Here is a 27,446-nt window from a genome sequence, read left to right as displayed (position 1 = left end):
ATTATGGGGTAGGAATGTTGAGGCTTGGGGAAATCAAAGGGATCTGAAGCTGGGTGGGGTCCTCCCTTACACAGCTGGGCTTTGTGTGTGTGTGTGTGGGTGGGAGGGAGTATTGTTGATTCCATACTCAAACATCACACTTAAACACCACACTCAAACAGATCTGGGCCAGATCTGGAGGGTGAGCCTGAGAGACTTAGAGGCACGAAGGGGGAAAAGACAGCAAAAACAAAGACAGGGAAATGAGTTGAGAGAGCAGAGAACAGCTTGAAACCAGCAGAGGGAGGGTGAGGAGTAGGAGGGAAGGTGACAGACACAACTCAGGAGCGGCAGACGCAGCAAGGAGTAACAGAGACAAACACTGAGAGAACAGAGAAGACTCTCAAGGCAAGAGCAGACTCAAGTAGGGGGCAGGGAGGATGTGAGAGATGTGGGGCACAGAAGCAGAGGGCCAGGGCCCTGCAGTATCAAGCTGGTGAATTTGGTCGCAGTTCCGCCCCCGAGATTCACTCCCTAGGTGTGTTTGTTTACTGGTCCCTCCCTGTCTTGCTCTCCTGCTCCAACTCTCAGGATCTAGGGGTGCAGATCACATTCTCCCAGATTCCAGAATCCTGGGCTCAGCCATGGGCTCTTCCAGCACCTTCCTCTGCATCCTGTTTCTCTGTGGGGCACTGGGTAAGGGTGGGCTGGGGGAGGCACTGGGGCAGGGGGTGTGTGGAGGAGCCTGGAGGCTGGTGGGGAGATGCCAAGAAGAGAGTTGTGGGAGCTTTAGAAAGAAGAGCTACTGGGAATGGCCTTGGGCCAGCCTGATAAGGTGGAACAGGAAAAGTTTCCTTTCAAGGGCATTTGAGAATAACTGTCTCTTCTTGTAGCATCTTTGACAAGCCTCTGTCTCCCCCATCCCTTATCTCACTTCTTGCTTCTTTGCTGCGCCCCTCGGTCAATGTCAATTCCTATTTTCTCATCTGTCCCTGGCACCATCTGCTTAACTTCTTCACTGTCCCCACCCCCACCCCCGGCTTTTTGTGTCATTCTCTACGTTCATCTCTGATTCTCTTGGCTTCTGTTCACGTCTGTGCATCTCAAATCCCTGTATCTCTCTTGCCTCTGTGTCTTTCTCTTTTCCTGAATTGTCTCCCCTCTGACCTCTCTGTATCTCTTTTTTCTACTTCTGTGTGTCCTTCTCCTTCCGGTTTACCGCTTCCCTCTCCCCACTCTCCCCACTTTGTGTGTCACCTCACTCTGTGAATCCCTGTCCGGGATCTGGGCTTGGCCTCTCACCTGACCTGTGTGCCCTTCCTCTCTGCTCCATCTCCACCAATCCCACAGACTCACCACTTCCCCTGCCCAGGGGCGGCTCCACTGTTACACCTGCAGCTTTGCCAAACCCTGCTACCCTGTTTCCACTGAGTGTCAGGATGATGAAGCCTGTGGCATCAGTACTGGCACCTCAGGTTGGATTCTGGTCCAATGGCCCTTCTCCGGGTCCTTCCCCACCTCCATCTATCTTGCATTTCCTGCTCCCATGGCCCCTGCCTTAGCATTCCCCCTTTGTCCCACAGAGCAGAGTGAGATCATCGAGCGGAAAGGCTGCCTCCCAAGAATCCAGTGCCCTCTGCCAGGCCATGCCACCTACTGGTCACGCTCCTACACTCTGCAGCACCATTGCTGTGAGCAGGACCTGTGCAATGCAGCCACCACACTGCAGTGGCTCCCGATCCCACTTCTCAACACTCTGCTCCTCCTCGTGGCAAGCTTCACCTGGGGAGACTACCTCCTCCACTAGTCTCTCGAGATATGCAGCCCTCAACCCAGGACTTCACCATCACCATGGCCCTGGACACAACTCCACAGATGCTTTTGAGATATGCCCAAGAACCGGATTTTGTACAGTGACCTCAGATCCATGGACCAACACCTTCACAGACCCCTCCCAAGACCTGATTCCTATGGGTACCACTCCATTCCCTACAAGCACCTCCCCCAGAGCCCAGCCTCATTAAGAACACCTGTTTGATGTCTTGTGTCTTTTTCTAGATGCCTGTTGCTGATGCCCTCTCTCAGCCCCAGGTCTCTGGCAAGGCAGGCGTTTGATGGAGCTGTGGGTCCCAGGCAAGGGGACTGAAGGGGCACCAGGTATAGTGAGGAGGAGAGTCTTTCTAGAAAAGATTAATTTGGTAGGTCAGGAACTCAGGAAGAAGGGCTTGGGGAACTGTGAAGAGTAAATTTAATAAAAGTGCTACCTGGGAGTCTGGTAACACTGCTGGGGGTGTGTGTGCGTGTGTGTATGTGCATGCTGTCTAAAAGCAAACTAGAGCTGCTTGGGTTGGGCTGGGGTGCTGGAACCTGAACCATAACGTTCGCCTCATTCTCCATTTGTGTCATTTGCGTCCTCCTTCTTGCCAATAGCTTAGCTGAAGCCACTACAGTGTGAAGCCTTTAGGTGAGACTTCCGAGAAAGCCTTTCTCCAGTGAGGCCCAACCTTGAGCAAAGGACGCCTGGTGGAGTTGCTTGTGAGGGCGTGGCTGGAGTCCAGCTCATTTCTGCCTGAGACTGGGGAATGGATGAGCTAGGAGCATCAATGCTCCCTCCCGCTTCACCAGCCCAGACTCGTCCAGGGTTCACAGACACGCAGGGCCTGCTTGCGCACCCCACCGGGAAACCTGCCCACCTGCTGCTGTGGACACTCCCTCCACACAGGGAGATAGTGCGTGACTCCTGGGGCTCCTGGGATGTCAGGGTGACAAAAAACTGCTCACTGCTCTGGATGCATGATGAGGATAAAGAGGGTGCCCCGTGGTGGGGGCTGAGCACTGATATCCCCATTCTGACTCAGTTCCCTCTCCTTCCATCTGAGGATGTCTGGGGTCTGATTAAAGGTGCTTGTTCTTTCTCAACTTCTCTTCTTTGTAAGGATGAGATGGGGTGGGGAGATCTGGCTTAATTTAGAGGCAACTGAAGTCTTCTTTCCATTCTCTCTGTCCCTCAGTCTTCCCACTTTGTGCTTCTACTTTTCTCTCTCTCTCTGTCCACTTCTTCCTTACTCTGACTTGAGTCTCTTTCCTTCTGTTTTTTTCAGTTTCCCCCATTTCTCCTGCAGTTCCCCCATTTCTCCACCATTGCTCAAGCCTCTGGATCCCTCTGTCTCTTCTCTGCCCATCCTCATCTTCCTCATCCCCTGCCAGCTACACCAGGCTCCCCTTAATCCCAAGGTACTATGGGCTCAGGGCCATCCCCCACTGGCAGCTACAAGACAGGAGACCACACCTTTTCATAGGTGACATCACGGAATAATGCTTCTCCTTTCCTTCCACTCCCCTCAACCCCCAACACACACACACACACACACACACACACACACACACAGCTTGGCGGCTGGAGACTAGCTGGACTATGAAGTAGTACTCTCAGCCCCTCCCCCCAACCAAGGTTTTTCAGGGAATCCTTCAGGTGCCAGATGGCCAGAGAGACAGCAGGTCATGCTTCCCAGCAGATGTCACCGAGATCATCTGGTCTTGGGGGCAGGTAGTCTGTGGGTTTTGCGAAGCAGAAAGACAGATTAAGGATATTTCCCTTCTCCACCTCCTTCGGAACCAGGAGCCCATTTCACCCCAACCCCAGACCCCCTTGGGATTTATGCCTCTGCCCCCTAGTTGTTCCTCACCTGAGATGGGCCAAATGAATGTTCTCATAGACCTGGATTTCGGGTTTGAACTGAGGAATTGAGGCATCTGGGGAGAAGGAGCCATATGGGGTGCAGCAGAGAAGTCATCATACGGCTCAGAGCTATATTCCTTACCACCCTCCTCCCCCAGAGAAGACAGAGTCTAGAGGCAAGATGTGAGCTTCAACCCTCTGCCTTGCACCACGTGCTCTTTTTCCCTCTGGGAGGGAGGGACTCACCTCTGCACTGAGCCCTCTGGACCCTCTGCCTCCAGAGCATGATGCTGAGGACCAGGATGGCAAACCCCTGGCCCGCTGTGAGCACCAGCATCAGGATCCAGGACAAATCCCAGCCCCTGGAAGGGGCACAGAGGGCAGGGGAGGCATCCATGGAGGCTGCAGTAAGGGAAAGACAAGAGAGATAAGGAGGGATGCAGTAAGGAGGTCTGTCCTTGTGCCCCAAAGAGAGGCTTCCCCCCATACTCTGGTGGGCTCTTCCAAAAGAAGACTTCATAAGCTTCCTCGCCCCCGATATCCACCACCCCACTTTGCCCCATTCCAGGCCTCTCACCCTGCCGCCGTAAACCAACATCACTAGACAATGGCAATACCCCCCTACCCACACATGGACAGCTAACTCCAGAGCAGACCACCAGCCATAACTGTGATTTCTCCTCATACCCTTCATTGTAATCTGCCCTTTCAAGAAAAAAAATAAAGTGCCTTCCATTTATTCATTCTTTCATTCATCCACTCCATAAGCATTCACTGAGTGTCCACCACAGGTCAGGAACCATATTAGGTGCTACAGATATAGAAATAAGACCCAGTCACTGCCCACTAACTGGGCTTTGCTTACCAAAATAATGGCCATTTGCTCCTCCCTTCTGCCTTATAAATGAGTTATTCTACATCCAGTAGCATTCTTTCTCTGAATAATGGACTTTTTATTGTAAAACAATTATATATTTTTTTCCTTCTGCCTTCACTACCAATGGCCCATTATAACATCAGTGCATATATGCTTTCTTCAAAAGACAACTCCCTCAGCAATAATTCCTATTTTCTTCCTCTCTGCTATGGGATATTCCACAAAAATCCTAGGTTATCCTATTTCTAAACAATGGTTTATTCCACCAGAATCCTTCTCCCTCTTAGCTGATGGTTTATTCCACCAGACAGCTGGTTTACCCAACCTCCTTCTTTGTATGGATTCAGTCAATGAGAAAAAAGCCCTCCTTTTATAGGAGGTTGTCTGTTCCACTAGAAATCACCCCTCTTGACCTGGCCAATAACAGATTCTCCTCCTATCTCACCTCCTCCCCTAGGAAGCAGGTGCAGGATGTGCCAGAGGCAACATCCTTTCCCATATCCTCCCTCAGTTTACCTGCCAGGCTAAAGTTGACCCCTCTGTTCTGAGACACGAGGCAGCGGATGGTTCTTGGTCTACGGCGCTTGGGCTCAGGAAGCCCCTCCCCAGGACAGACCAAGAGCAGGGCAGCCCCATCGCCCCAGAAGGACTGTACATGGCCCCTCACAGGACCCTTCCCCTCCAGCCAGGTCACAGAGTCCAGGCGTCCGGCGGGAACCACAGAGCACAGGAGGACAGAGCAGAGGGATCCATCTGTAGCCCTTGCAGATAACTGGGATCCTGTGGGGAAAGAGGGAGCCCTCAGTTCTTTGCCTGGGCTTCCTGGCCCCCAGTGGCCGCTGGTCTGCATGTCCCCACTCACCTCTGAGCACCGAGACATCATACACCCTCCAGTTCTGGTACCTGTGGTGCTGACCTAGCACAGCACACCAGTACCGCCCGGCATCTCCCTCCTTGGACCCTTCCATCCACAAAGAGTAGTTCCCCAGGAGTTTGAGCCGGGATTCCTTTCCAGGCTTTCCAGGGCCTGGGTCTGGCTTGGCCACTTGGACTTGGGCCACGAGGGCAGTGGAGGTGCCTGCTGCAGGGCTGCGGAACCAGGACAGGAGCTCATCCCCATGCAGGGTGGGTGGTGAAGGACATGGCAGCTCCACTGACTCCCCCAAGGTTACATAGATGGCCTGGATGCTGTCTGTGGGGAGAGGGTCATGTGAAGCCAGAGACCTCCATCAGATTAACAACCTTCTACTCATCTTCCAACCCCTGGCTTCCTCCCCTTCTGAGGTCCCCCAGCACTGGTCTGGCTGAGCACATTTCTCAAGTGACAGCTACAAAAAAGTGAAGTGGAGAAAAGAGGGTAGGGGCTTTCCTCCCCTCTCCCGAAGTGACTGAGGAAATCTGAGGGCAAGAGAAAAAACGCTGGAATAGTCAGCAAATGCCTGTATCTCTTCCTCTCGTTTCTCCTTTTCTGGAAGCATTTACTCATCTCTTCTTATTTTCTAAAGGAAACTGTACATGACCTGGACCTTCATTGTCTCTGGGTCTTCCCCAGTATTAGAGGCAGGAGGAGGTCAGTGGGGCAAATCTATCTTCTTGAGTCAGATGCCTTCTCCAGGCCCCTAAGGAGAAACAGCAGCAGTTTCTCCCTACCTTATGAATAGCTGAAGAATCCCCTACCTCCTGCTCCTTACCTGCAGTAGCCTGGGAGGTCCCACATAGGAACAGAAGGAGAAGGAATAAGACTGCCATGGGGAGAGCCTGCCAAGTTCTCTTGCCCGAGACCTGGTGTCCCCAGGGAGGAAACAGAACCCAGATAAAGGACCACACTCCTTGGTCTGGAGTGACATGGGCCTCTGGAGGGGATGGGAATGCCGGGGAGATAAAGCCCAGCTGCATGTCTACTGGGAAAAAAGTGACCACAACCTTTCTGTCCTGAGAGGGAAAAGACCTAATCCAGGCCCCTCCGAAGATGACCTCCTCACCCTTCTGACTCCACATCAGCTGAGGGAGTCAGACCAAAGACTTTCTATGCTGTGAAGCATGCGCAGAAGGGATCACGACTGTCCACTTCCTGTCAGTCTAGAAGTACATTCTGTGTTCTTTCCTCCACCCCTAAGAGATGCCGGCCATGAAGGAAGTAGGTGAGTCTTCGTGTTGGTCTCCACAGAACCCAGCACAAGACTGCACACCCAGTCAGTACTCCATAAATGATTTAGAATGACTTTCCCCGTGGCTGCCTGTCACACCACACACTTCTCCTGAGCCCCTGATGGTGGTATGAAGTTATCACTCAAGGAGAGGGATAACAGGGGCCTGGAGGATTCACTGATTCACCCTTTGCCCCAGGCAGGATTCTCAAGGCACATCTTCATGTAGCTCTAATAGTTTTTAATGTTTATTTTTAAAGGCTATTCATTTTTAAAATTGTTTTTGATGAAATATTCCATGTACATCACAGACTATATCTAATGCACAACTGTATGATAGCTAAATAAACTGTGGTATATTCACACAAGGGAACGCTAGACAGCAAAGACCATGCATAAACCACGGCATGCAATGAGGTTGAATCTCACAAACATAATAAGTGAAAGAAGCCAGAAACAAAGGGCACTTATTGTATGATTCCTTTATATAAAGTAAAAAAATAGGCAAAACTAATCTATGAGGTTAGAAATTAAAATAGTGGTTACCCTTAGATGGGGCAAGGAGCTACCGGCAGTGATCTGGAGAGGGTCTTCTAGATGTGGGCATGATGTGTCCCTCAGCTCGGTGCTGATTCCATGGATATATTCAACTGGGATAGATTTCTGTATATGTGTTTACTGCAGTAAAAAGCTAAAGGGTTTAGATATTATGTAGGTGTAAAGTACAGAGAAAAAGAAAACAAACAGGTATATCTATTAAGAAATAGAATACATATTACCATTTCAGTCAAAGATCCTGTACGCTGTATAACACTATTCTAAATTTGCTCTTTATCTTTCACTTACTTGATCATTAAATTTTATGTTTTTGAATTTTATATAATGCTGTCATGTTGCACGTAATCTTCTGTGGCTTTCTTTTTTCCCACTCGACATTACGGTTTTAAGATTTGTCCACGCTTAAGAGCGATAATTCATCCATTTTCTTTTTACCAGTATTTCACACATCTTAACAATACTGAGTCTTCCTACCCATGACCATGGTGTAAGCCTTCGTTTACCTCTTTCAAAACTTCTGTAATTTTCTTCATAAAATCTTGCATTTTTGTTTGATGTATTCCCAGACACCTTACCACCTTTTTTCTTGCTCTTGTCAAGCGCTCCTAATCTTCCCCCTCGTTCCCACTATCTCTTCAAATATTAAAGGATAGAAAAAGTGATTTAATTATATGCCCGATAACTTTCTAACTCTCCGCGTTCCAAACGCCTCCAACTAATTTCTGACCACTGCTGTACCCGTAGGTCCGACTGCACGAAACCCTTCTCAAGAAGCGCTGAAAATGTCTCGACTGGCACGAGGCGGAGCCGGTACGTGCTGACGTCAAGGGCACGCAACACCTTAGAGGCCGGGGGAGGGCGGGGCCGGCAGGGGGATCTGCTGCTGGAAGAGCAGCGGCCCGAGCGGGGGTCATGGCGAAGCTGCTGAGCTGCGTCCTAGGCCCCCGGCTCTACAAAATCTACCGGGAAAGGGACTCGGAAAGGGCCCCGTCCGGCGTCCCTGAGACTCCAACTTCAGTCACTACCCCCACTTCCAGCTCCTGGGTGAGTCGAGTTCTCCCCTGGTCAGAAACATGGTACGGCCCAAACCCCTTTGCGGCCTTTGCTCCCCAGAAGGGCCCATTACTGGAAATCGGGGGAGCCTGCTTGTCAAGCCAGTTGTCCGCAAAGTCTGCGCTCTTTGTGCTTCCTGGGTTAAAGTCACGCCTAGGGACCAGCCGCTCCTTTATCGCTGTTTGCCACCGCTTTCTCCTTCCGACTACCGCTCCTTGCTTTTTCCTTTTGCGACCCCCAACGCTGTCTGTCGTGATGCCTGCCGGTCCCAGTTGACTCAAGTCCTGGAAGAGACCTGCGCGGATTAGGGAGCTGGATGATTTTGCCGTCAAACTCTCTGTTTCTTCTTACTGAGTGCCTGCCCGGTTCCGTTTTATCTTCCGTCTACCCTGGCCTTGAATTTCAAAATGACTTCTTCAACATATCATGTATCCGCCGCTCCCCACCCCACCCCTCAACTTACCCTGGAGACCCCAGGGTCTTTGCATTCATAAAAGCTGGGGGTGGTGGTAGGCTGTGCTCCTAAATTCTCTACCTTTTTATCAGTTGTCTCAAATTATGTTTACTCTCCCCTACAAACGGCCCACCCCCAGCCACATTCTCTTTCTTCATCATCCTATTCTTATTTCTGATGCTTTTCTTTCCTTTTTAAAGTTGTTATGGTGTCTTTCCTTTCTTCTCTAACCCCTTTCCCTGTATGCGCACGCCCACAAGCCATTTCTTGTGGGTTGTGAAAAAGGAGCAAAAGTCGTCCAATGTTGCTTTCACTTTTGTTTCCAAGCCCAGCCCCCTGTGTTTGTTTTCATGGTCTAGGGTGGGAAATCATGTTTGGAGGGCAGTGGGGAAGAGGGGCTTCTTTGAGAGCCAGGGATGTCCCAGGAGAGAGAGCTTTGAAGGCTAGAACCAGAGGACACACATCAGGGCTTCCAAAAGGGAAGGGGAAGGACTTAGCAATTGCCAGGGTGCTTAATGCGGCCATCTGTTTTGGCAGGAAACGTACTATCAGCCCCGTGCCCTGGAGAAACATGCCGACAGCATCCTGGCGCTGGTATGTCTGCCCTAGCATCTGGGACTACTGCATCTTTTCAGACCCAGCTGCCCTCCTGAACTTTCTCCTTCCCAGCTCAGGGAGAGGCAGCGCCCCCGGGGGCGAGGGATGCTCTGGGCTCTGCGGCAGACCTCTCCAACACACGCACATAGACACGCTCTCGAGCTCACATACTTTGCACTCTCTTTTGTCATGTGCACCGCTTTCTCTGGGGCAGCCTGGGCCATGAGGATAAAGTATTTACTCTTGGGACCATCCGCAGGTGCTGAGTCCTGCAGTCCCCAGTGACCTGTCCTCCCTGGCAACTAACCTCTTTGGCTGCAGAGACAGCTGTTCTCTCTGGCAGGGTTCCTGTGGTGACGTTTGTGCATCTCTTGGGGACCAGGCCAGGGGCTGTCCTGAGCAGGGCCGATTGAAAAAGCTTGATTAACTTGAGCAGAAGGAGAGGCTGGCTTTCAAATGCGATGAAATTATGTCTGGAGATGATAAGAGGAAGAAAATAGACCTGTACCTACTTTTCCCAGCCTCCGTTATGCTCTGACACATTGCTTTTCAACAAATATTGAGCACCTATTGTGTGCATGATGTTATGCACAAAATAGGTACTTGATGTCATATCCCTCAGGTTATCCACTTTGCTTAGAGCCTAGGCCCAGAAATGCAGACCTCTGTGTCTGTGTGTATTGATTGCTTGTCTCTGTCTCTCTGCTGCAGGCTTCAGTCTTCTGGTCCATCTCTTATTACTCCTCTCCCTTCGCCTTCTTCTACTTATACAGGAAAGGTCAGTGTGGTTTCAAAGGTGGTGGGACAGGAAACGGGCAGGTTGTTGGCAGATGAGCCAACTCCCTAAAGAGGAAAGGGGACCTGTGGAGGACGGCTTGGCTTCCCTCTTCCATCAGGCATCTCCTTCCTCAGAGGATGTGGCTGTCCAAAGAGAGGGTGTGGGGTGGAGGATGGGGCTGAACTGGGAAGAGGAGCTGAAGGGCAGTGGGGAAAGCTTCTCACGTAGTCCCTCTCTCCTCCCAGGTTACTTGAGTTTGTCCAAAGTGGTGCCGTTTTCTCACTATGCTGGGACATTGCTACTGCTGCTGGCAGGCGTGGCCTGCCTCCGAGGTAGGTAGAGAGGGAGCCTGGTCTGGATCTATCCAACACTGGGTTAATATTTATTAAGTACCTTCTGTAAATACCACTTTGTGTTGTGCTCTGAGGGGGAATAATTGAGAATGGTCAAGGCATGATCTTGTCCTTAAAGGGCTTGAGTTGTAAATATGAAAAAATAAGTAGCAGAGAAGTTTGCTATTATCTGGAAGAGATGCATATACCCTACAACAAATCCATATATATGTTTGTAAGAATCCTAAACTGGAAACAACTCCATGGCCACAAATAGTGGTAGGAAGGATAAGTACATTGTAAGGTGGAGTCCTACAAGGGAACAGGAGGCAGCAACGCAAAGGGACAAACTAGAACTACACTCACAATGCAGATGAATCTCACAAACGTAATGTTGAGTGAAGGAAGCTGACCACCAAATAATTTATGCGGTATGTTTCCATTTATATAAAGTTCAAAAGGCGTGCTTATATAAGTGGCAAAACACTAAAGTAAAACGCAGGCATGGTTGTCTTGAAAGTCAGGAGAGGGTCCAGCCCAGTGGCCGAGTGGTTAACTTCGCACACCCTGCTTTGGGGCCCAGGGTTTCGCTGGTTCAGATCCTGGGTGCAGACCTAGCACCGCTCATCAGGCCATGCTGAGGTGCCATCCCACATAGCAGAGCCAGAAAGATCTACAACTAGAATATACAACTATGTACTGGGGGCTTTGGGGAGAAGAAGAAGAGGAAGAAAGAAAAGATTGACGACAGATGTTAGCTCAGGGCCAATCTAAAAAAAAAAGAAAGTCAGGAGAATGATTACCTGGGACAGGGAGGGAACAGGATGGGGAAGACTCCTGGTGGAAAGTGGCTTTGTTTTCTTTCTTGACCTGGGTGATGTCACATGAATGTTTGCTTTATATTTTTTAAACTGAATGTATGTTTTATATATGTATGGTATATATCACAATTAAAAAATGAAGAGACAGGGGCCGGCCCGGTGGCGCAGCAGTTAAGTGTGCACGTTCTGCCTCGGTGGCCTGGGGTTCACCAGTTCAGATCCTGGGTGCGGACATGGCACCGCTCGGCAAGCCATGCTGTGGTATGTATCCCACATATAAAGTAGCGGAAGATGGGCATGGATTTAGCTCAGGGCCAGTCTTCCTCAGCAAAAAGAGGAGGATTGGCAGCAGATGTTAGCTCAGGGCTACTCTTCCTCAAAAAAAAGAAAAAAAAAAGGAGAGACAAACCAAATCGTTGTCCCCTGGCGGGTGCACATGATGAAAATAGGGTGAGGGGGATGCTTCAAGAAGGGAGTGGTGGGCTCAGGAGCTGGTGGCTGCAGTTGGGTTCAGTCTGGGGTGAGGACCTTCTGCCTGCGGTGTTCTGCCTCCTGATCTCCATGGGGCTGGGCTCTCTCAGAGAGGCCTTCCCTGACCACCCTGTCTAAAAGTAGCTCCCACTACTCGGTTTTGTCTCAGTTTTTTATTTAATTTAATTAATTAATTAATTTATTTTTTTGAGGAAGACTGGCCCTGAGCTAACATCCATGCCCATCTTCCTCTACTTTATATGTGGGACACCTACCACAGCATGGCTTACCAAGCGGTGCCGCGTCCACACCCAGGATCCGAACTGGCGAACCTTGGGCTGCCAAAGCGAAACGTGCAAACTTAACCGCTGTGTCACCGGGCTGGCCCCTATTTATTTTTAATTTGGAAAAAAAATTAAATACAGAAAAATCTAGAGAAAAAATATCAAAAAGAACTAAAATCCTTATGTTTTGTGATACTTGCTTCAAATACCTTTTGTCAATAAAATATTAAATAAAGCGTTACAGATAGAGTGGGCCTTTCCATTGGAACCTTCCCCAGTCCCATGTTCCTGTTCCCCTAGAGGTAACCATTGTCATCTGGGGTGGTTTTTTTCTGGTCCGTATTTTTATACTTTTATGAAGTATATACCCCATTTCATCAAATCTAAGCTGCTATGAATTGTAAAATGCATACTTATTTCAGAGTTTTCAAATGTGGAAAAAAAACCCACATCTTAGAATCTATGAAATATGGTAAGTATAAAAAATATATAGCATTTTTTTGTGCATTTTACATTTTTGGCACAAATGGTATCACTCTATACAAATCATTCTTCAGCTTGCTTCATTGTTTGGCGTCTCTCCCCTTGATGATACATAGCATTCTGGTTCATTCTGGTTTTCTTTTCTTTTCTTTTTTTTTTTTTGAGGAAGATTAGCCCTGAGCTAACTGCTGCCAATCCTCCTCTTTTCGCTGAGGAAGACTGGCCCTGAGCTAACATCCATGCCCATCTTCCTCTACTTTATATGTGGGACGCCTACCACAGCATGGCGTGCCGCGCGGTGCCATGTCTGCACCCGGGATCCGAACCCGTGAACCCCGGGCTGCCAAAGCGGAACGTGGGCACTTAACTGCTGCACCACCGGGCTGGCCCCTGGTTTTATTTTCTTTATAGCACTTACCCTTCTCTAAAATTTTCTTGTTTACTTGTTTATTGTCTTTCTCTAGCCTCACCTCCCCACCCCAACCAAAGTGCCAGCTGTCTGAGAGCTAGGACCTGTGTGTCTCATTTCCTGCTCTCTCTCAGGTTAGAACAGTGCCTGGCACATGACACCTGTCAGGTCAGCAGAATCAGAGAAGTCAGGGTTTGAGACTCCTTGGCAGGGAAGGGAGAGTGGGGCCGAGTGAGGAGAGAATAGAGCTCACTGTTGATAATGGCTCTCCTTTCAGAGAGGGAAGTAGAATGGAGGCAGGGAGGAGCAGTCCAGGAATTGGAAGGAGACATGGATGGACCCAGGAAGCAGAGGAAGAAGGAATTTTGAGGGACAGGAAAAGTGCTGAGTGGCACAGAGGACGGAGGAAGGGTACTTGGATTCAGTGAGGAAGTAATTATGGGGCAAGAGCAAGAGGCTGCAGAGCCGGATCGCAGGAGTTACAACATAGAAAAGAGAGAGAAGCAAGTGCCGGAGAAGGTGGCACCGAAAAGAAGCAAAACCCAACGTTTGCAAGGGTGAATAGTGAGGTTTTGTGACAGTGTTTTAAGACTAGGGAGAGAGAACATTCTGGAGGGTGGAAGATCGCTAGTCTATAGAGAAACAAATGGAAGAAGCTAGGGAGGGAGACTCCTGTAGCCACTTGCTGGATATGGAGGAAGGAGGTCTGCTCAGGTCTCTTATTTCCCCAGATCCTGGGCCCTCCGTTCCTGTTGCTGTCACTTCTCCTTCCAGGGCCTTCTCCTTGCCCACCTCCAGTTCTCTTCCTGAGACCTGCTCATCTTGCTTCCCAGTGTTCCTGACGCTATTTCCTGTCCTTTCTCCTCCAGGCATTGGCCGCTGGACCCACCCCCAGTACCGGCAGTTCATCACCATCTTGGAGGCAACACATAGGAACCAGTCTGCAGAAAACAAGGTGAGAGGTTCCAGGAATGTGCCAGGCAGCTGCCTCCCCAGGGCACCGGGCAGTGGCTTCTGCCAGGGGGAGGAGGTGTGCTGTGCCACGCACCACACTGGGTGTTTGCTCGCACATTGCTGTATGCCTTCTCTCCTCCACAAGTGAACTGTCCGCCTGAGGAATTTTTCCTCCCCTACCACTTATAATGGAATATTCTGCTAGAGCAATCCTCCGCCTCTCCACCTTCCATCCACAAGAATTGTCTAGACATTGAAACATTCCACAGTGTTTCTTAGACGGGAGTTTTTTATCACAGCAGCTCAGTTCTGTAAATGTTTGTTTATTTTTGTTGTATGCATTAAACACCATGCTAGCTTTGTTTGGGGATGGGACAAGATGGACAAGTATGTCCAGTCTTGTTCCCCGGGAGCACAGCGTGGCGCCAGGAGGGAGAAAAGCCAGGGCACAGTGTCCTTGGATTTGGGCCAGCCCAGGCAGTGCTGCAGGGTGATTATCTTTGAGAGGGGGCTTTGGGGCCCTATGAAGCTCTTTCCTGTTACAAAGGGGTTTCTGGGATCAAACAGCTGTGACCACTATCATCATATTACTGGTTGCTCCACACCGCCATTTATGGAGCTGTGTAAGGATGCTCTGCCATGCCGCTGTCTGACGCATTTTACATACACCCTTTCTAATCCTCACAACCACCGCATGAGGTGGTGTTATTACCCTCCAGTATACATCTGAGGAAACAGAGGCAAAAAGAGGTTAAGTGACCCGGCAGAGTCACAGAGTAAGAAAGTGGCTGAGTCTAGGTTCGAGTCCAGGTCTGAGCGGAGTCTGCCTGAAATTTGCTTTTCTTCATTTTGTTTTGTTTTGCCATTTATGTTTTTGTACAATTTTCCTATTGCTCTCTCTTAGCCAAGTTATTTTTGAAAATGTCAAAAAATTTCTATGACAGAAAATAATAAACAACTCTCAAAATAGAGTGCTGGGAGCTCTGGGAGTGGGGAAGGAATACAGCAGAGTCTAAGACACCACTCCCGCCGCCCTCAAAAGGCATGTGCACCGACGCACTGGGGTGACCGGTGGCACAGAAGGTCTGGATGGCATCACCGGCCCGTGGCTGCAGGTGTTGAGGGAAAGGAGGTGGCTATGAGGATGGAACAGTCAGAGAGGGCTTCATCCAAGAGGTGGCCCTGATGCAAAGGAACCACCATGGGCGTGACTTCCCTCCTTCCCTTTCACCCAGCCTTGAGACAATCATTTTGGTCCTCCAAGACAGCATCATGTAAAGGACCCAGGTGGGGAAGGGAGTGTGACCAGCCAATAGCCCCTCCACCTCCTCCCTCAGAAGCACCAGTATCTCCAGCCACCTCTTCTGGGGGCGGGTCAATCTTAGATTTTGGAAAAGCGAAGAGTGTTCTTTTCCTCTTCTGGAAGAAGGAAGACAGCCAGTCTATGTTTTTTTTTTTTAAAGATTGGCACCTGGGCTAACAACTGTTGCCAATCTTCCTTTTTTTTTTTAAGGATTGCCACCTGGGCTAACAACCGTTGCCAATCTTTTTTTTTTTTCTGCTTTATTTCCCAAACCCCACCCCGTACACAGTTGTATATCTTAGTTGCACGTCCTTCTAGTTGTGGGATGTGGGACGCTGCCTCAATGTGGCCTGACGAGCAGTGCCATGTCCGCGCCCAGGATCTGAACCCTGGGCCACCGCAGTGGAGTGTGCGAACTTAACCACTCGGCCACAGAGCCGGCCCCAGACAGCCAGTCTTGATACCTCAGAGGGCATCGTCTCTTGCCTGATTTTTCTGGCCATGTCAGAGCTTTCCATCTGAGAACTGGGAGGGTATTGCCCTCTGTTTGTCTCCCCATGATGTGTAGGGGCCAGTCCCCTGGATGATGAGGGTGTCGAGGGTGGGAAGGTGGGCCTCCCCAACTTCTCAATTCCCCTTTTCATCCCCTCCTCTTTCTCTCCCTGCCCACCATAGAGGCAGCTCGCCAACTACAACTTTGACTTCAGGAGCTGGCCAGTCGACTTCCACTGGGAAGAACCCAGCAGCCGGTGAGGCCCCAGTTCTTTCGCTCCATCCCTGCTCTGCCATATCCCCAGCCTCCATCGCACTCTTGGGCCCCAGTGCCTGCCTTCCAGCACCCTCTCCTCGTTCCTAGACCCCACCATCCTCTGGACCTCAGATGTCCAGCTTGCTGCTCCTGACCCCATCCTCCCCTGCATCTTTCCATTCCTCAGGAAGGAGTCCCGAGGGGGCCCTTCCCGCCGGGGTGTGGCCTTGCTTCGCCCAGAGCCCCTGCACCGGGGAACAGCAGACACCCTCCTCAACCGAGTCAAGAAGCTGCCTTGTCAGATCACCAGGTGGGAGCAGCAGGGAGGAGAAGCCAGCTGGGGTGGAGAGGACACAGGGCGAGGGCTCTGAGACTGGGGGCTCCATTGTAAGATAGCTGTCATTTGTTGGGCCTAGTGCCATGTACTTTATGTTATTTGTGGCAGAGTTGTTTTTATCCACATTTATGTGTGAAGAAAAGAGGCTCAAGGAGGTCCAGAGTCTCACAGGTGGTGAATGAAGAGCTGGGAAATTAACAGTTTTGTCTGACGCAAAAGCTCTTTCTCTGAGGCTGACAGGGAAGAATGAGGTTGGGAGTGCAGAGGGCACACATAGCTTTAGCTGAAGCAGGGTCTCTTGGTGGCTGTGTCCCTGTCCTGGCCCCTCTGCTCCTTGGTTATTCCACCTTGAGTGAACTACAATTTCTGCATCCGTAAGTAACCCACCTCATAGGCTTGGTGAGTTTGAGTAGGGTAACGTATTCTGAAGGGCTTCCACCTCACCTGGGGGCCTGAGAGCACACGGCAAAGCCCAAGTAAATGGTAGTTGTGGGTACTGATGACGTCAGAAGTCACAGCTGTAACCATTCGTATCTTACAGTGGAGCAGATGCGTGGGAATTTTCTATTGCTGGGGGCCAGGAGGCAGGCTCTGAGATACCAAGGAAGGGCTGGATTCAGTGGTCGGTTGTTGACAGTGTGCTGTCTGGTCAGAGGGGCAAGCCAAACGTGGGGTTTTCAGGGGGATGGTGGATGGGGTTGTACAATGTTGTTCTGGGGACATATCCTACTTCAAGATTAACTGGAAGTAGTCAGTCGTCTTTTTCAGGAACAGCACCTAGCACACGTTATCTGTCTAGAATAGTACATTCATTTGGTAAATGGTTAATAAGCTCCTGCTCTGCGCCAGGCCCTGGGCACTTACTACGTGGCAGATGTCGGGCATATCGCAGTGAACAAACAGCCAGGCCCCTGCCCCATGGAGTTTACGGTCTAGTTTGGTGTCTTTCAAACTATGGATCTTGACCCATCAGTGAATCTTGAAATCAATTTAGTGAATTATAATTGTCATTTTTTTTAAAGTGTTATTTATTTGGGGACTTTTAATAAGTTGTGTTTATACATTAACAGAAACATATTTGATACTAACTTTGCTTTCACTTATAGTATATAAAAAGTATTATTTCATAAAGCTTCCAGCATTATATGAGCATATGTGTGTACTGGGCCACAATATAAAATGTGTATCTTAGAAAGGTCGCAGTAAAATAAAGTACAAATAGCTTGAAAAACACCAGCCTTATACATATATTGTTTCATTAAGTCCTGAAAGAGGAGAAGGAAGCTGTGAAGGTCAAGGGTGAAGCAGACCCCAGAGTCTGTGAGTGCTAGGGCTGGGGGGTCCCTGGGCCCCACTGGGGCTGCGGGTTCCTTAACCCGATGTTCCCCACAGCTACCTGGTGGCGCACACCCTGGGGCGCCGGATGTTGTATCCGGGCTCTGTGTACCTGCTCCAGAAGGCCCTCATGCCTGTGCTGCTGCAGGGCCAGGCCCGGCTGGTGGAAGAGGTGAGGCTCCCCTTCCCCTGCCCCCCCGATGGCCCTTCCCCCTGAAGGACGTGGCCTCCTGGCCCTCACACTTGGCTGTTGCATCTTCCCACTCAGTGTAACGGGCGCCGGGCAAAGCTGCTGGCCTGTGACGGCAACGAGATTGACACCATGTTTGTGGACCGGCGGGGGACCGCTGAGCCCCAGGGACAGAAGCTGGTGAGAGGGAGCAGGGGGCCCAAAGGTAGAATGCGGGGAGGGCACTGGAGGTTCTGGGGATCCCAGTTCTACAGCAGCCCTAAGGAAGCACAGCTGGAGATATTCCCATCTCCTAGCTCCACCCCGAAGACCTGCTGGTGTAGGAAAACCCTGCAAGAGGGAAACAGATGAAGTAGGACCAAAAAGTAATCACTGTGGTAGTCACCACTTAGATGGCACTTACCATATGCAAGGCATGTATTGAAATGCTCACAACAACCTTGTAAGATAGGAACTATTTATATTAGCCCGTTTCACAGATGATGAAACTGAGGCACAGAATAACTTTCCTAGATCACACAGTTAGTACGTAGTAGTAGAGCTGGGATTTGAACCCAGGCAGCCTGGCTCCAAAGTCCCCTAAAGCAGCCCTGGAAAGAGTCCGAAGCCAGCAGTCCAGGGGGAGCTGGGTTCTATTCCTGGCTCTGCCTGGCTGCTACAAGTGCATGCGAGTCCCTCCATCTCTGAGCTTCGGCTTGGCACACCATGGAGTTAGAGTTTATCTAATGGAATTAGATAACGTGGAATTAGAGTTTATCTGACCATAAGACTAGAGCCCCGAGAGGGAGAGGGAAAGCGATTGGCATACTACACCAAAGAAACAGTCCCAGAGGGCCGGCCTGGTGGCGCAGTGGTTAAGTGCGCATGTTCCGCTTTGGAGACCCAGGGTTCACAGGTTCAGATCCTGGGTGCGGACATGGCACCGCTTGACAAGCCATGCTGTCGTAGGCGTCCCACATATAAAATAGAGGAAAATGGGCATGGATGTTAGCTCAGGACCAGTCTTCCTCAGCAAAAAGAGGAGGATTGGCAGATGTTAGCTCAGGGCTAGTCGTCCTCAAAGAAAAAAAGAAAAAAAGAAACAGTCACAGGAAAAATAGACCCAAAACTAGAAAGGAAAAAAAATATCCATAATCCCATTCCTAGTTTGGTGTCTTTCAAACTATGGATCTCTTTGGTGGACACCAAAGATATCCACCTGGTGGACTTGCAAGGAAAAATGGACACTGTGCTGAGTGGTTGAGGAATTCAACTGGAATCATTCCTCTTCCTCTGAGGGCCCAGTTTGTTAAGCATTTGCATCCACTCTGCTTCTCATTTTGTGGGCCTTGTGTAATGGGAAGTTCCATTCTCTTGGAGAAATAGGAGCGCACTCTTTCCTCTACCCCGCAAAGCTCCCACAGGCTGCCTTCCCTGCTATGAGGGGACTTCTCAGTCCCAACCTGGCTCCTTCTCAGCCCACCCTCCTGCCTTCTTCCCTAGGTCATCTGCTGTGAGGGGAACGCGGGCTTCTATGAGGTGGGCTGTGTCTCCACGCCTCTGGAAGGTAGGCCTGTGACTCAGCACTCTTATGTCTGCTCCTTGGAATGGAATGTCCCCACCTTCCCACACTGATATGACCTCCCCTGGCCTGGCTACTTTTTCTGGGGGAGGATTGAGACCCTCACCTTTGGGGAAAAGTCCCCTCCTCATTTGCTTTGCTAACCTTAAATCTCTCCCCTTGGGCTGTGTCCCTAACCTAATTATGCTCTTCATTCTTTCCAACCCCCTTTCACCCCCTAATCACCCATCTCTCCCTTCTGCTGCCTCAGAACCTCCAGTGTCATCCCATTCTGGGATGGCTTAGAGTTATTTCCCTCTGAGTTGGCGGGTGATAAGAGCCTCAGTGTCCTGCTGCTCCTTCCCCCAGGGCTGGGGAGTGGGTATGTGGGCCATGAGGTGCCAGCCCCTCCTCCCTCTGTGTTCCAGCTGGATATTCAGTCCTGGGCTGGAATCATCCAGGTTTTGCTGGAAGCACGGTGAGACCCTCTCTGGAGTCCCCTCCTTGTCTTGAATTATGGTCTGTCTCCCTGTGGTCAGCCACTGGAGTGAGGGAAATGGGTACATATTTCTGGAGGGGCTCCCACTCACCTGGAACCTGAGTGCCAAGGGCAGGGGAGCCACACCCCTTCCTCAAAGCAGGGGTGGGCAGGAGGGAGGAGGTGCATCTCACTGTAAACAGCTGGTTTCTGAAGAGAACAGTTTCTCCCACCCCCCTTTTCTTCTGTGCCTTCTCTGTCTGTTGCAGGGTAGCTGCAGAAAGGGTCCATGCTGGGAGGGTGCGGGTGGCCAGCAAGCTGGCCTTTCGCACTGACCCCCCTCCTGCCTTTGCTCTTCCTCCTACAGGGTGTGCCGTTCCCACAGAATGAGGCCAATGCCATGGATGTGGTGGTCCAGTTTGCCATCCACCGCCTGGGCTTCCAGCCTCAGGACATCATCATCTATGCCTGGTCCATCGGTGGCTTCACTGGTACCAGCCTCCTTCCAACCCCACTGTAGACACATTCATGGCACCCCTCCTCAGGAGAGGTGGGAAAATGCAATGGAGGCCCCGGAGTGGGGTGGAGACTTAAGGAAGGAGAGGATGGAGGTGGTATCTTTGAGTGGGTCTGGAAGAAAGTGTCCTATTTGTATACACTTCACATTTCCTTTCACCCATGTGCCTGATTATTAAAAGAAGCAGAGCAGGGTCCTGGGGTGGGGAGATCAGGGAAGTGAATGTTTCCTGTGTATTGTCTTTGATACATCTCGATGTTCTCTTGCCGTCCTCTCAAGAGGGTGCCCTGGCCGAGTGAAGTGAGGGGTTAAGGAGAGACCTAGGAGGATGGGGTCAGCCTATGGGGTCACTAGGACAAAGGCAGGGGTGGTGGGCAGGAACCCCTCGGTCCTCATCCTTCTTCCCTGTCCTGGTACCAGCCACGTGGGCAGCCATGTCCTACCCAGACATTAGTGCCGTGATCCTGGATGCCTCCTTTGACGACCTGGTGCCCTTGGCCTTGAAGGTCATGCCAGACAGCTGGAGTGAGTGCAGCTCCCAGGCTGCCCTTCCAGGGAAGGGGTGGGCTGGAACTGGGAGGTTTGTAACTGGAGATGGTTCCTTTTCTGTCGGTGGGGAGTGGGTTGCCCTATTGTTGAGAAGCAGGAGGACTCCCCTATCTGGGGTCCTCAACAGTGGGGACCTTTGTGTTGGGCAAGGGCTTTGTCTCTGCCGTCCCTTCACTTTTATCCCACTCTAGGGGGCCTGGTGACCAGGACCGTGAGGCAGCATCTCAATCTAAACAACGCGGAGCAGCTGTGCAGGTGAGGACATGCTAGTGTCTAGCATATCACACCCTTTCCCCACCTCACCCCCGTATGGGTTCTGCTGGGTGTTCAAATGCTGAAATTAGTACTAAAGTGCAAGTTGGTAAATGGTCACTGTCTATATCCCCTGAGTGACCCTGCCACCACCGCAGCTGGCCCAACCCTGCCCAGGTACCCTAGGACCCATGATCTGGCAACCAAAGGGCTAATGCCTGACACAGCAGGGATCTCCCAGCAAGGCCCGACTGAGCAATGCCCAGTCTTAATATTCTGACTCTCACCCCTGGGTGGAGGACTAGTCCATAGGGCCCTGCTATTGCAGGGGTAAGAATGCAACCTGGGCCAGTTGTCACCTGTCTCCCTCTGAGTTCTCCCTCCCTACTACTCTGTCCTCTGAAGGTACCAGGGCCCTGTGCTGCTGATCCGAAGAACCAAGGATGAAATCATCACCACCACGTGAGTGCCTGGGAACCTCTGCCCTCCTGGATCCAGAGAGTGCCCCTCCCACCTCTGCCCACAGAAACCCAGGTATCCAGACCCTTCCTCCCCGGCCTCCAGCCTCTCCAGTGTCTATTCTTCTCACCCCCAGGGTTCCTGAGGACATCATGTCCAACCGAGGCAATGACCTCCTGCTGAAGCTTCTGCAGCATCGGTGAGAGCAGTGTGTATGTGTGTATGTGTACACACATGTACACACACCAGCACAGGGAGGGAGAGGAGGAGGTTCATGGATGAGGAATGAAGAGAAGCGGGTCCTGACCTCCAGTCCTGACGCTCCCTCTGTAGGTATCCTCGTGTGATGGCAGATGAGGGTCTTCGAGTGGTGAGGCAGTGGCTGGAGGCCTCCTCACAGCTGGAGGAAGGTGAAATGGGATCTGGTGAGTCTTTTGAGTGGGGGCTTGGCAAGGCCAGGTTGCTGACGGACCCTCATCTCTCTCTCTGACCAGCTTCAATTTACAGCCGATGGGAAGTGGAGGAGGATTGGTGTCTGTCTGTCCTCCGCTCCTACCAGGCAGAACATGGGCCTGACTTCCCCTGGAGTGTGGGTAAGGAGGCCCTGGGGCAGGAGAGACAGTTGGGAAGAGCCCAGGAAAGGGATGAATACCCAGATGCATGGCCTGTGTTTGAGTGCCTCTCCTCTGCAGGGGAGGACATGAGTGCAGATGGAAGGCGGCAGCTGGCTTTGTTTCTGGTGAGTTCAGGGGTGGGGAGCGTGAAGGGGGTGCCTGAATGGCTAGGAGGTGCATGTGAGGCTTGGGAACAGGGAATACCCTGTAGGTACTGCAAGTGGCAGCTTTTACAGAGTGAGTGGTGGGTTCGGAGGGTGTGTCGAGGTGTCCAGGGGCTGTTGCTCATTGCAGTGCTCTGCACCCCACCTGTCCTGCCCTCTTTCCTCAGGCTCAGAAGCATCTGCAGAACTTTGAGGCCTCACACTGCACCCCATTCCCAGCCCAGAACTTCCAGATGCCCTGGCACCTCTAGGGACCACACTGGGACTCATTCTGGAAGAATGGGATGCGAGGAGACATGAGGAAGGACCCTCTTATTTGTTATTTTCTGTGTTCCATGTTGCTGTTTATAGTTTGTGGAAAGTGGGGGACCATCCCCCTTCTCACTGTTCCTTTTGCACGTTTCCCCTCATCCATCCAGCAATACCTAACCTTCCCCGACACACATCCTGCATTAAATGAATGGATTATTCCTAATAATTAATAAAAAGGTATTTTTTCTACCGGCTGGCTAACTGTGTGACTTCCCAAGTGTCCAGGGAGGCAGGGGCTGGTAGTGGGGAGAGCTGAAGCCCGAAAGGACTGGGCTTTCAGAGGCCCCAATTCCAGATGGCCAGTTTAACCCTCCCCATCTCTGCTGTCCCCCCAGGCCTTCAGCCCCCAACCTGAGCTATTCTCATGCGAGGGGTCCCCAAGCTTCACCTGGTAATGTCACCACCAGTGAGGCTCCCTGGCCCCTGCCTCAGTCCTTGCTGCATTTAACCCTCTAGGAGCCCATGGGCTGCCCCCTCTTGCTTCCAAGTCATGAACTTTGTTATTTACAAAGTGTTCTCTAGTACCTGCTTTCACCATCTCAGCTCCTCTACCCATTTCCAGGTCTAACCTGCATGGTTTCACCATCAGTACTCCGGATTTTCTTTGCTCGGCTCTTGCTATTCCCATGGGGAGTGAGGAACAGCCTGCTCCCCGTGTCTTATGCAGCAAACCCTGCACACCACCTTCACCATGTCATCAAGTCTCTCTCCTCACATCCCTTTTGCAGTTCAACAAACACAGGGCCTGCCAGGGACTGAGGGCTGGGTGCCAAGGACTCATATCCTCCCAGAGCGACATTTTGCCTTTTTGGACAGCTGTTAGAAGAAAATCCTTAGGTTGAACCTGAGGAAATTGGTTCCCTGTAATTTCTGTCCTACTTCTAATCCTTGGACCTCATGGAACAGAATGAAGCCCTCTCCCACCCATGAGCTGCCTGGCCACCTTCTTCGCTTGGAAACCTCTTTTGCAGATGAAACATCTCAGGTTTATTACCTATAGTCCACTGTTTTGCACAAGATGCTTAACGTGGGCAACAATGTTCTCATGTCCTGGATACAGTCCCTGGCTAATTCCAGTGTCTCCTCCAACTCCAGTGCATAAAGCTCCTCTGCAATCCCCAAGGCAGAGGCTGTCTGCCCCCGCCAGCTCAGCACTCAAGGGGAGGCATTCTGAGTCTCTGTGGGAAGCGGTGATCTAGGACTTGTCAGGTGATATGACACTTGATATTTGGGGTTGAAAGAGAGGAGGTGGCCACAGCTCCAAAATGTTCCACCCTTAGCAAATACTTGAGAGCTGATACTGGCGCCTTTCTCCTCCTTTCTAGGTTCACAGAACCTGCCAACTTTCTATTCAAGGGTTTCTACTCAACTAGAGAAATCTCCGCAAGAGGATCTGTAAGCATAAGTTGTCAAGCATAGCTCCCCCTCAAACGCATTTGCCAAAATAGTTGGCAAAAAGCATGGTACATGGGGGTATATGAGAAAACTCTGAACTGCTCTCTGAGGTTCCTGATTCCTAATAAGTATACCCCACGTCAGTGCTCTTCAGTGTTAGTATGTTCTTCTCTGATTTGTTCTCTAGATAGTTACACACAGAAAAGCACCACTGCTCAGTAGGAACACTGAATAATTTATAATTTTGGCTTAGTTTCTCAAAAGGCCCAGAGGAAAAAAAAGAGTGACATTTCTTCTGTTTTAGATATTCTTTAAGAGCTCATTCTAGTGCCTGCTTGGGTAAATAAATAAGCAGTTGTATGTTTCATTCTTAGGACTGGTAGAAACTATAGAAGATTGAAGCTAAAAGCATTACCATTCAGGTGCACTTCCTCTACCTTTTGGCTTAAAGCTGTAGATGATCCATATTTTATGTTGTGTGTGATTAAAATATCTTATTAAAAAGCTACCACATTTTTAAGAGTATTTCAGTTATCACTGTTAGGTTGGACAACCATGAAAATTCCCCACTAAGTGCATATCAATAGTGAAGAAAACATAGCAAAAAGAGACATATGCTCTTCTTGATATTAATAGCAAGAGTTAAACATTTTCCAAGTCCAACTAGAGTAAATGACCAATGCTTCCTACTTCCTGCATAGGGTTCACATTTACTATTTTCGCGGGATTATCACAGACCACTTGGAGTATATATGTAGTACGTCATGATTTACCCTGTGTATTTAGATGTGTGGAATATCTGTATCTGCTATTGGAAGTTATTTTCTGTAATGGACGGGAAAAGCAGTATTACTGCCTCTGGGCCCTCAACCCCCAACCTCACAGCAACTACTCTTCCCACTGCATGCATCTGTCCACATGGCTAACTTTTAATATGTATATTTTTACATTATGTAAATTCTTAATCAGCCTCTCTTGTTTAGATTGTACACATCATTATATCGGACATTCTTGTAACTACTGTGTGATCGATAGGATTCCTGTAAGAAATTCTGTTTTTTAAAAGAACGAAAATACCACGCTGAGAGAGGTGACATATCCCTCATTAGTGGGTGATCACTCTATTTACAGGATCTTTAAAACAAGTACATTTTTAACAAACTAAGGTGAATAAAGGCACAACTAAAAACCGTCAACAACAACAACAACAACAACAAAGATACCCTCTCTAGTTTCTTTCCAGACTGCAGCTCAGGGCCGCTCCCCTTCAAAACTTGGTTCTCGCCTGGCGTGTTATCTATAGCCCCGTCCCACTCCCCTAACTGTGGCATTCCATCCTCAGGCCCAACCTCCTTTGTTTCATACGGCTGCTGACCCCCAGGTATCCCCTTTCCCGGGGGAGGGGCATTTAGCATGGATGGCGTCATAACTGCTGTCACCATGGCAACTGTTGCAACGCCCCGCCTCTTCACCCCAGGAATGCCTCCAAGGAGCCGTCACCATGGCAACGAGCTCCCGAGGCTCGTAGTGCGTACTGGCCGCGCCCTGCCGCGTGGACAGGGGAGGAGCGAAACGAAACAAGGGCGGGATTAATGACCCTGAGGCCACTGCCCTTCCGAAGAAGGCCCGGCCCCGAAATACCAGCGTGTTTTCCTTCCCGCTACCCTGAGGGTCTTGGGCGCTGTAACTCCGCAGCAAATCCTCCTGGACCACTCAGGGCGACCCCTTCAGGGAGCCCAGCCTCAGCCACCCACAACCCCCTAGCCCTTGGCCTTTTAGTTGCGGTTATGTTCGAGAGAGAGTTTTAGAGGGCGCTGAGAGATTGCCTTCTGCCTCCCCTTTGCCCTCTTCGCTTCAAGAGGAGCCCCCGCCCTCTGATTCGTTTTGTCTATCACTCTGTCACTCATTGAGCAGACATTTATCTAGGTGCCAGGCGCTGCTCCCCAGTTCTCCATTACTTTGCCTTTTCTCTAATCCAATTTTCTTATTTCATTCATCCCAAGGTTCTCGCGGGGCGCGCATTGGCGTGCGTTTTCCTCTCGTGTTTCTTCTTTCTCGGCCGTCTTTCTTAGCGCCTGTCTCCGTCCGTTTCTTCCCATCTTCCCCATCAGCATGGAGACCAGAGGATTCTTGGATAGTCTGGGACGGTAGCAGGGAGCCCCTCCTGCAGGACCCCGCCACAAACCTCTAGACCGGACATCGGAGCAGATGGTTCGCTCTTGGGCCCCGAGGCTCTCTCATAGTCCACCGACCATTAAAGTAAAAGCTCTAGTCTCTCACAGACAGACTGACGTAGCGAGGTGTGGAGAGAGCAGGCGAGGGAGGGAGCCCTGCAGACCCGCATTAGAGTCTGCAGTGAGTGAGAGCACCTGGGGCCCGCCCGCGGCCGCTCATTGGTTGCTTCGCGGTCTCCGGAATCCCGGCCTGGGAGGGATGATGGCGCCACAGCGCCACCTTCCGGGGAAGCCGCGTAATGCTCTGAGTGTCCGCTGGGGCCGGATGCCTGAGTCCCGACGCGGGGCACGCCCTTGGCAGGTTTCTTGCCAGCCTCCCGGCGGAGAGCTGAGCTTGGACTGGGGGCCGCCCCCGCGTCCTGCCCGGAGCTCTGAGGTGCAGTCAGGCGCAGAGAGCGAGAGCACAGCGCCGGAGACTGTGGGCGCCGGAGATGAGACCCATTGACCTGCAGCTGAGCTTAGGCTGGGCGGGAAAAAGGGGGCATAGGGAAAGGCTCTGTCTTCCCGCAACCCACAGAAAGCACCGGACTGACCACGGTCACTCCAGACCTAGGTGTCCTCACTTGTCGATTTCTGATAGTGCCATCTTGGAAAATAGTATCAGTTACCCTCTTCTGCAATCCTATTCCCCTTCCTCACCCCACATTCACTCTAACTCCAAATCTGTCGTCTTCCTTCTAAATCTATCTCAAATTCATTCACTTGTCTTCCCTGCCTCTCTTCTGCGAGACCAGGCCGCCATCTTGTGACTAGACTCGGGAATAGCTTCCTAACTGGTTTCCTGGCCTCAGTAATCTTTTATGAACAGAAACCTAAACATGTTACTCCTCTGTTGAAATCCTTTGGTTAGTAGTTTCCACTGCCCAGGCGCTCCCGGGAAGCACTCTGCCCCCTCCCCTCCCTTTGATCATTGCTTGTTGACTTGTCTCCCCCACTAGACTGTGTGCTCTGTGAGGGCAGGGGCTTTGTACAACCAGGGACCAACACCTGATGCAATGATTCAATAAACATCTGTTGAATTAATATGAAAGATCCCCCCTGATTCCTCTGTTGCTGGGCCCCTGTCCCCAAACCAGGATGTAGGGCCCCAGAGTGGCCGTGGGTGAGGACACTCTGTCCCTGGCTGTTCTGGCACTGATTTCT

General features: G+C 50.8%; 2 protein-coding genes and 1 long non-coding RNA gene across 4 annotated transcripts; 2 read left to right on the top strand and 1 right to left on the bottom strand.

The window, feature by feature from the left end:
* Positions 1-543: 543 nt before the first annotated feature.
* Positions 544-2,249, top strand: LOC138919633 (uncharacterized). Its single transcript, XR_011429999.1, has 2 exons — positions 544-675; positions 1,563-2,249. It is a non-coding gene; the product is annotated as an uncharacterized lncRNA (long non-coding RNA).
* Positions 2,250-2,981: 732 nt separating this feature from the next.
* On the bottom strand, positions 2,982-6,598 carry LY6G6F (lymphocyte antigen 6 family member G6F). The gene is made up of 6 exons (XM_005603740.4): positions 6,227-6,598; positions 5,398-5,727; positions 5,052-5,315; positions 3,905-4,060; positions 3,666-3,732; positions 2,982-3,531 (listed from the first exon to the last, which is right to left on the bottom strand). Exons 1-6 carry the CDS (start codon positions 6,531-6,533, stop codon positions 3,507-3,509), a joined length of 1,149 nt encoding a protein of 382 aa, XP_005603797.2. The 5' UTR covers positions 6,534-6,598; the 3' UTR covers positions 2,982-3,506.
* A 1,432-nt stretch (positions 6,599-8,030) lies between these two features.
* ABHD16A (abhydrolase domain containing 16A, phospholipase) lies at positions 8,031-22,863 on the top strand. Of its 2 annotated transcripts, XM_001490934.7 has the most exons (20): positions 8,031-8,284; positions 9,285-9,341; positions 10,056-10,122; positions 10,368-10,454; positions 13,792-13,877; positions 15,855-15,928; positions 16,115-16,237; positions 17,657-17,771; positions 17,868-17,969; positions 19,272-19,335; positions 19,758-19,807; positions 20,175-20,298; positions 20,745-20,849; positions 21,065-21,128; positions 21,531-21,587; positions 21,721-21,783; positions 21,918-21,994; positions 22,079-22,177; positions 22,277-22,323; positions 22,530-22,863. In XM_001490934.7, the coding sequence occupies exons 1-20, from the start codon at positions 8,153-8,155 to the stop codon at positions 22,611-22,613; spliced, it is 1,677 nt and encodes a 558-aa protein (XP_001490984.1). In that variant the 5' UTR covers positions 8,031-8,152; the 3' UTR covers positions 22,614-22,863. The 2 variants fall into 2 exon arrangements, with proteins under 2 accessions (XP_001490984.1, XP_070101396.1); XM_070245295.1 differs by lacking the exon at positions 9,285-9,341 and having other exon boundaries at positions 8,081-8,284.
* Positions 22,864-27,446: the final 4,583 nt, after the last annotated feature.

This window comes from Equus caballus, chromosome 20 (assembly GCF_041296265.1).
Source record: "Equus caballus isolate H_3958 breed thoroughbred chromosome 20, TB-T2T, whole genome shotgun sequence".
Lineage (NCBI taxonomy): Eukaryota > Metazoa > Chordata > Mammalia > Perissodactyla > Equidae > Equus > Equus caballus.
The sequence above is the reverse complement of the archived record's forward strand: the minus strand, read 5'-3'. Positions and strand labels throughout refer to the sequence as shown.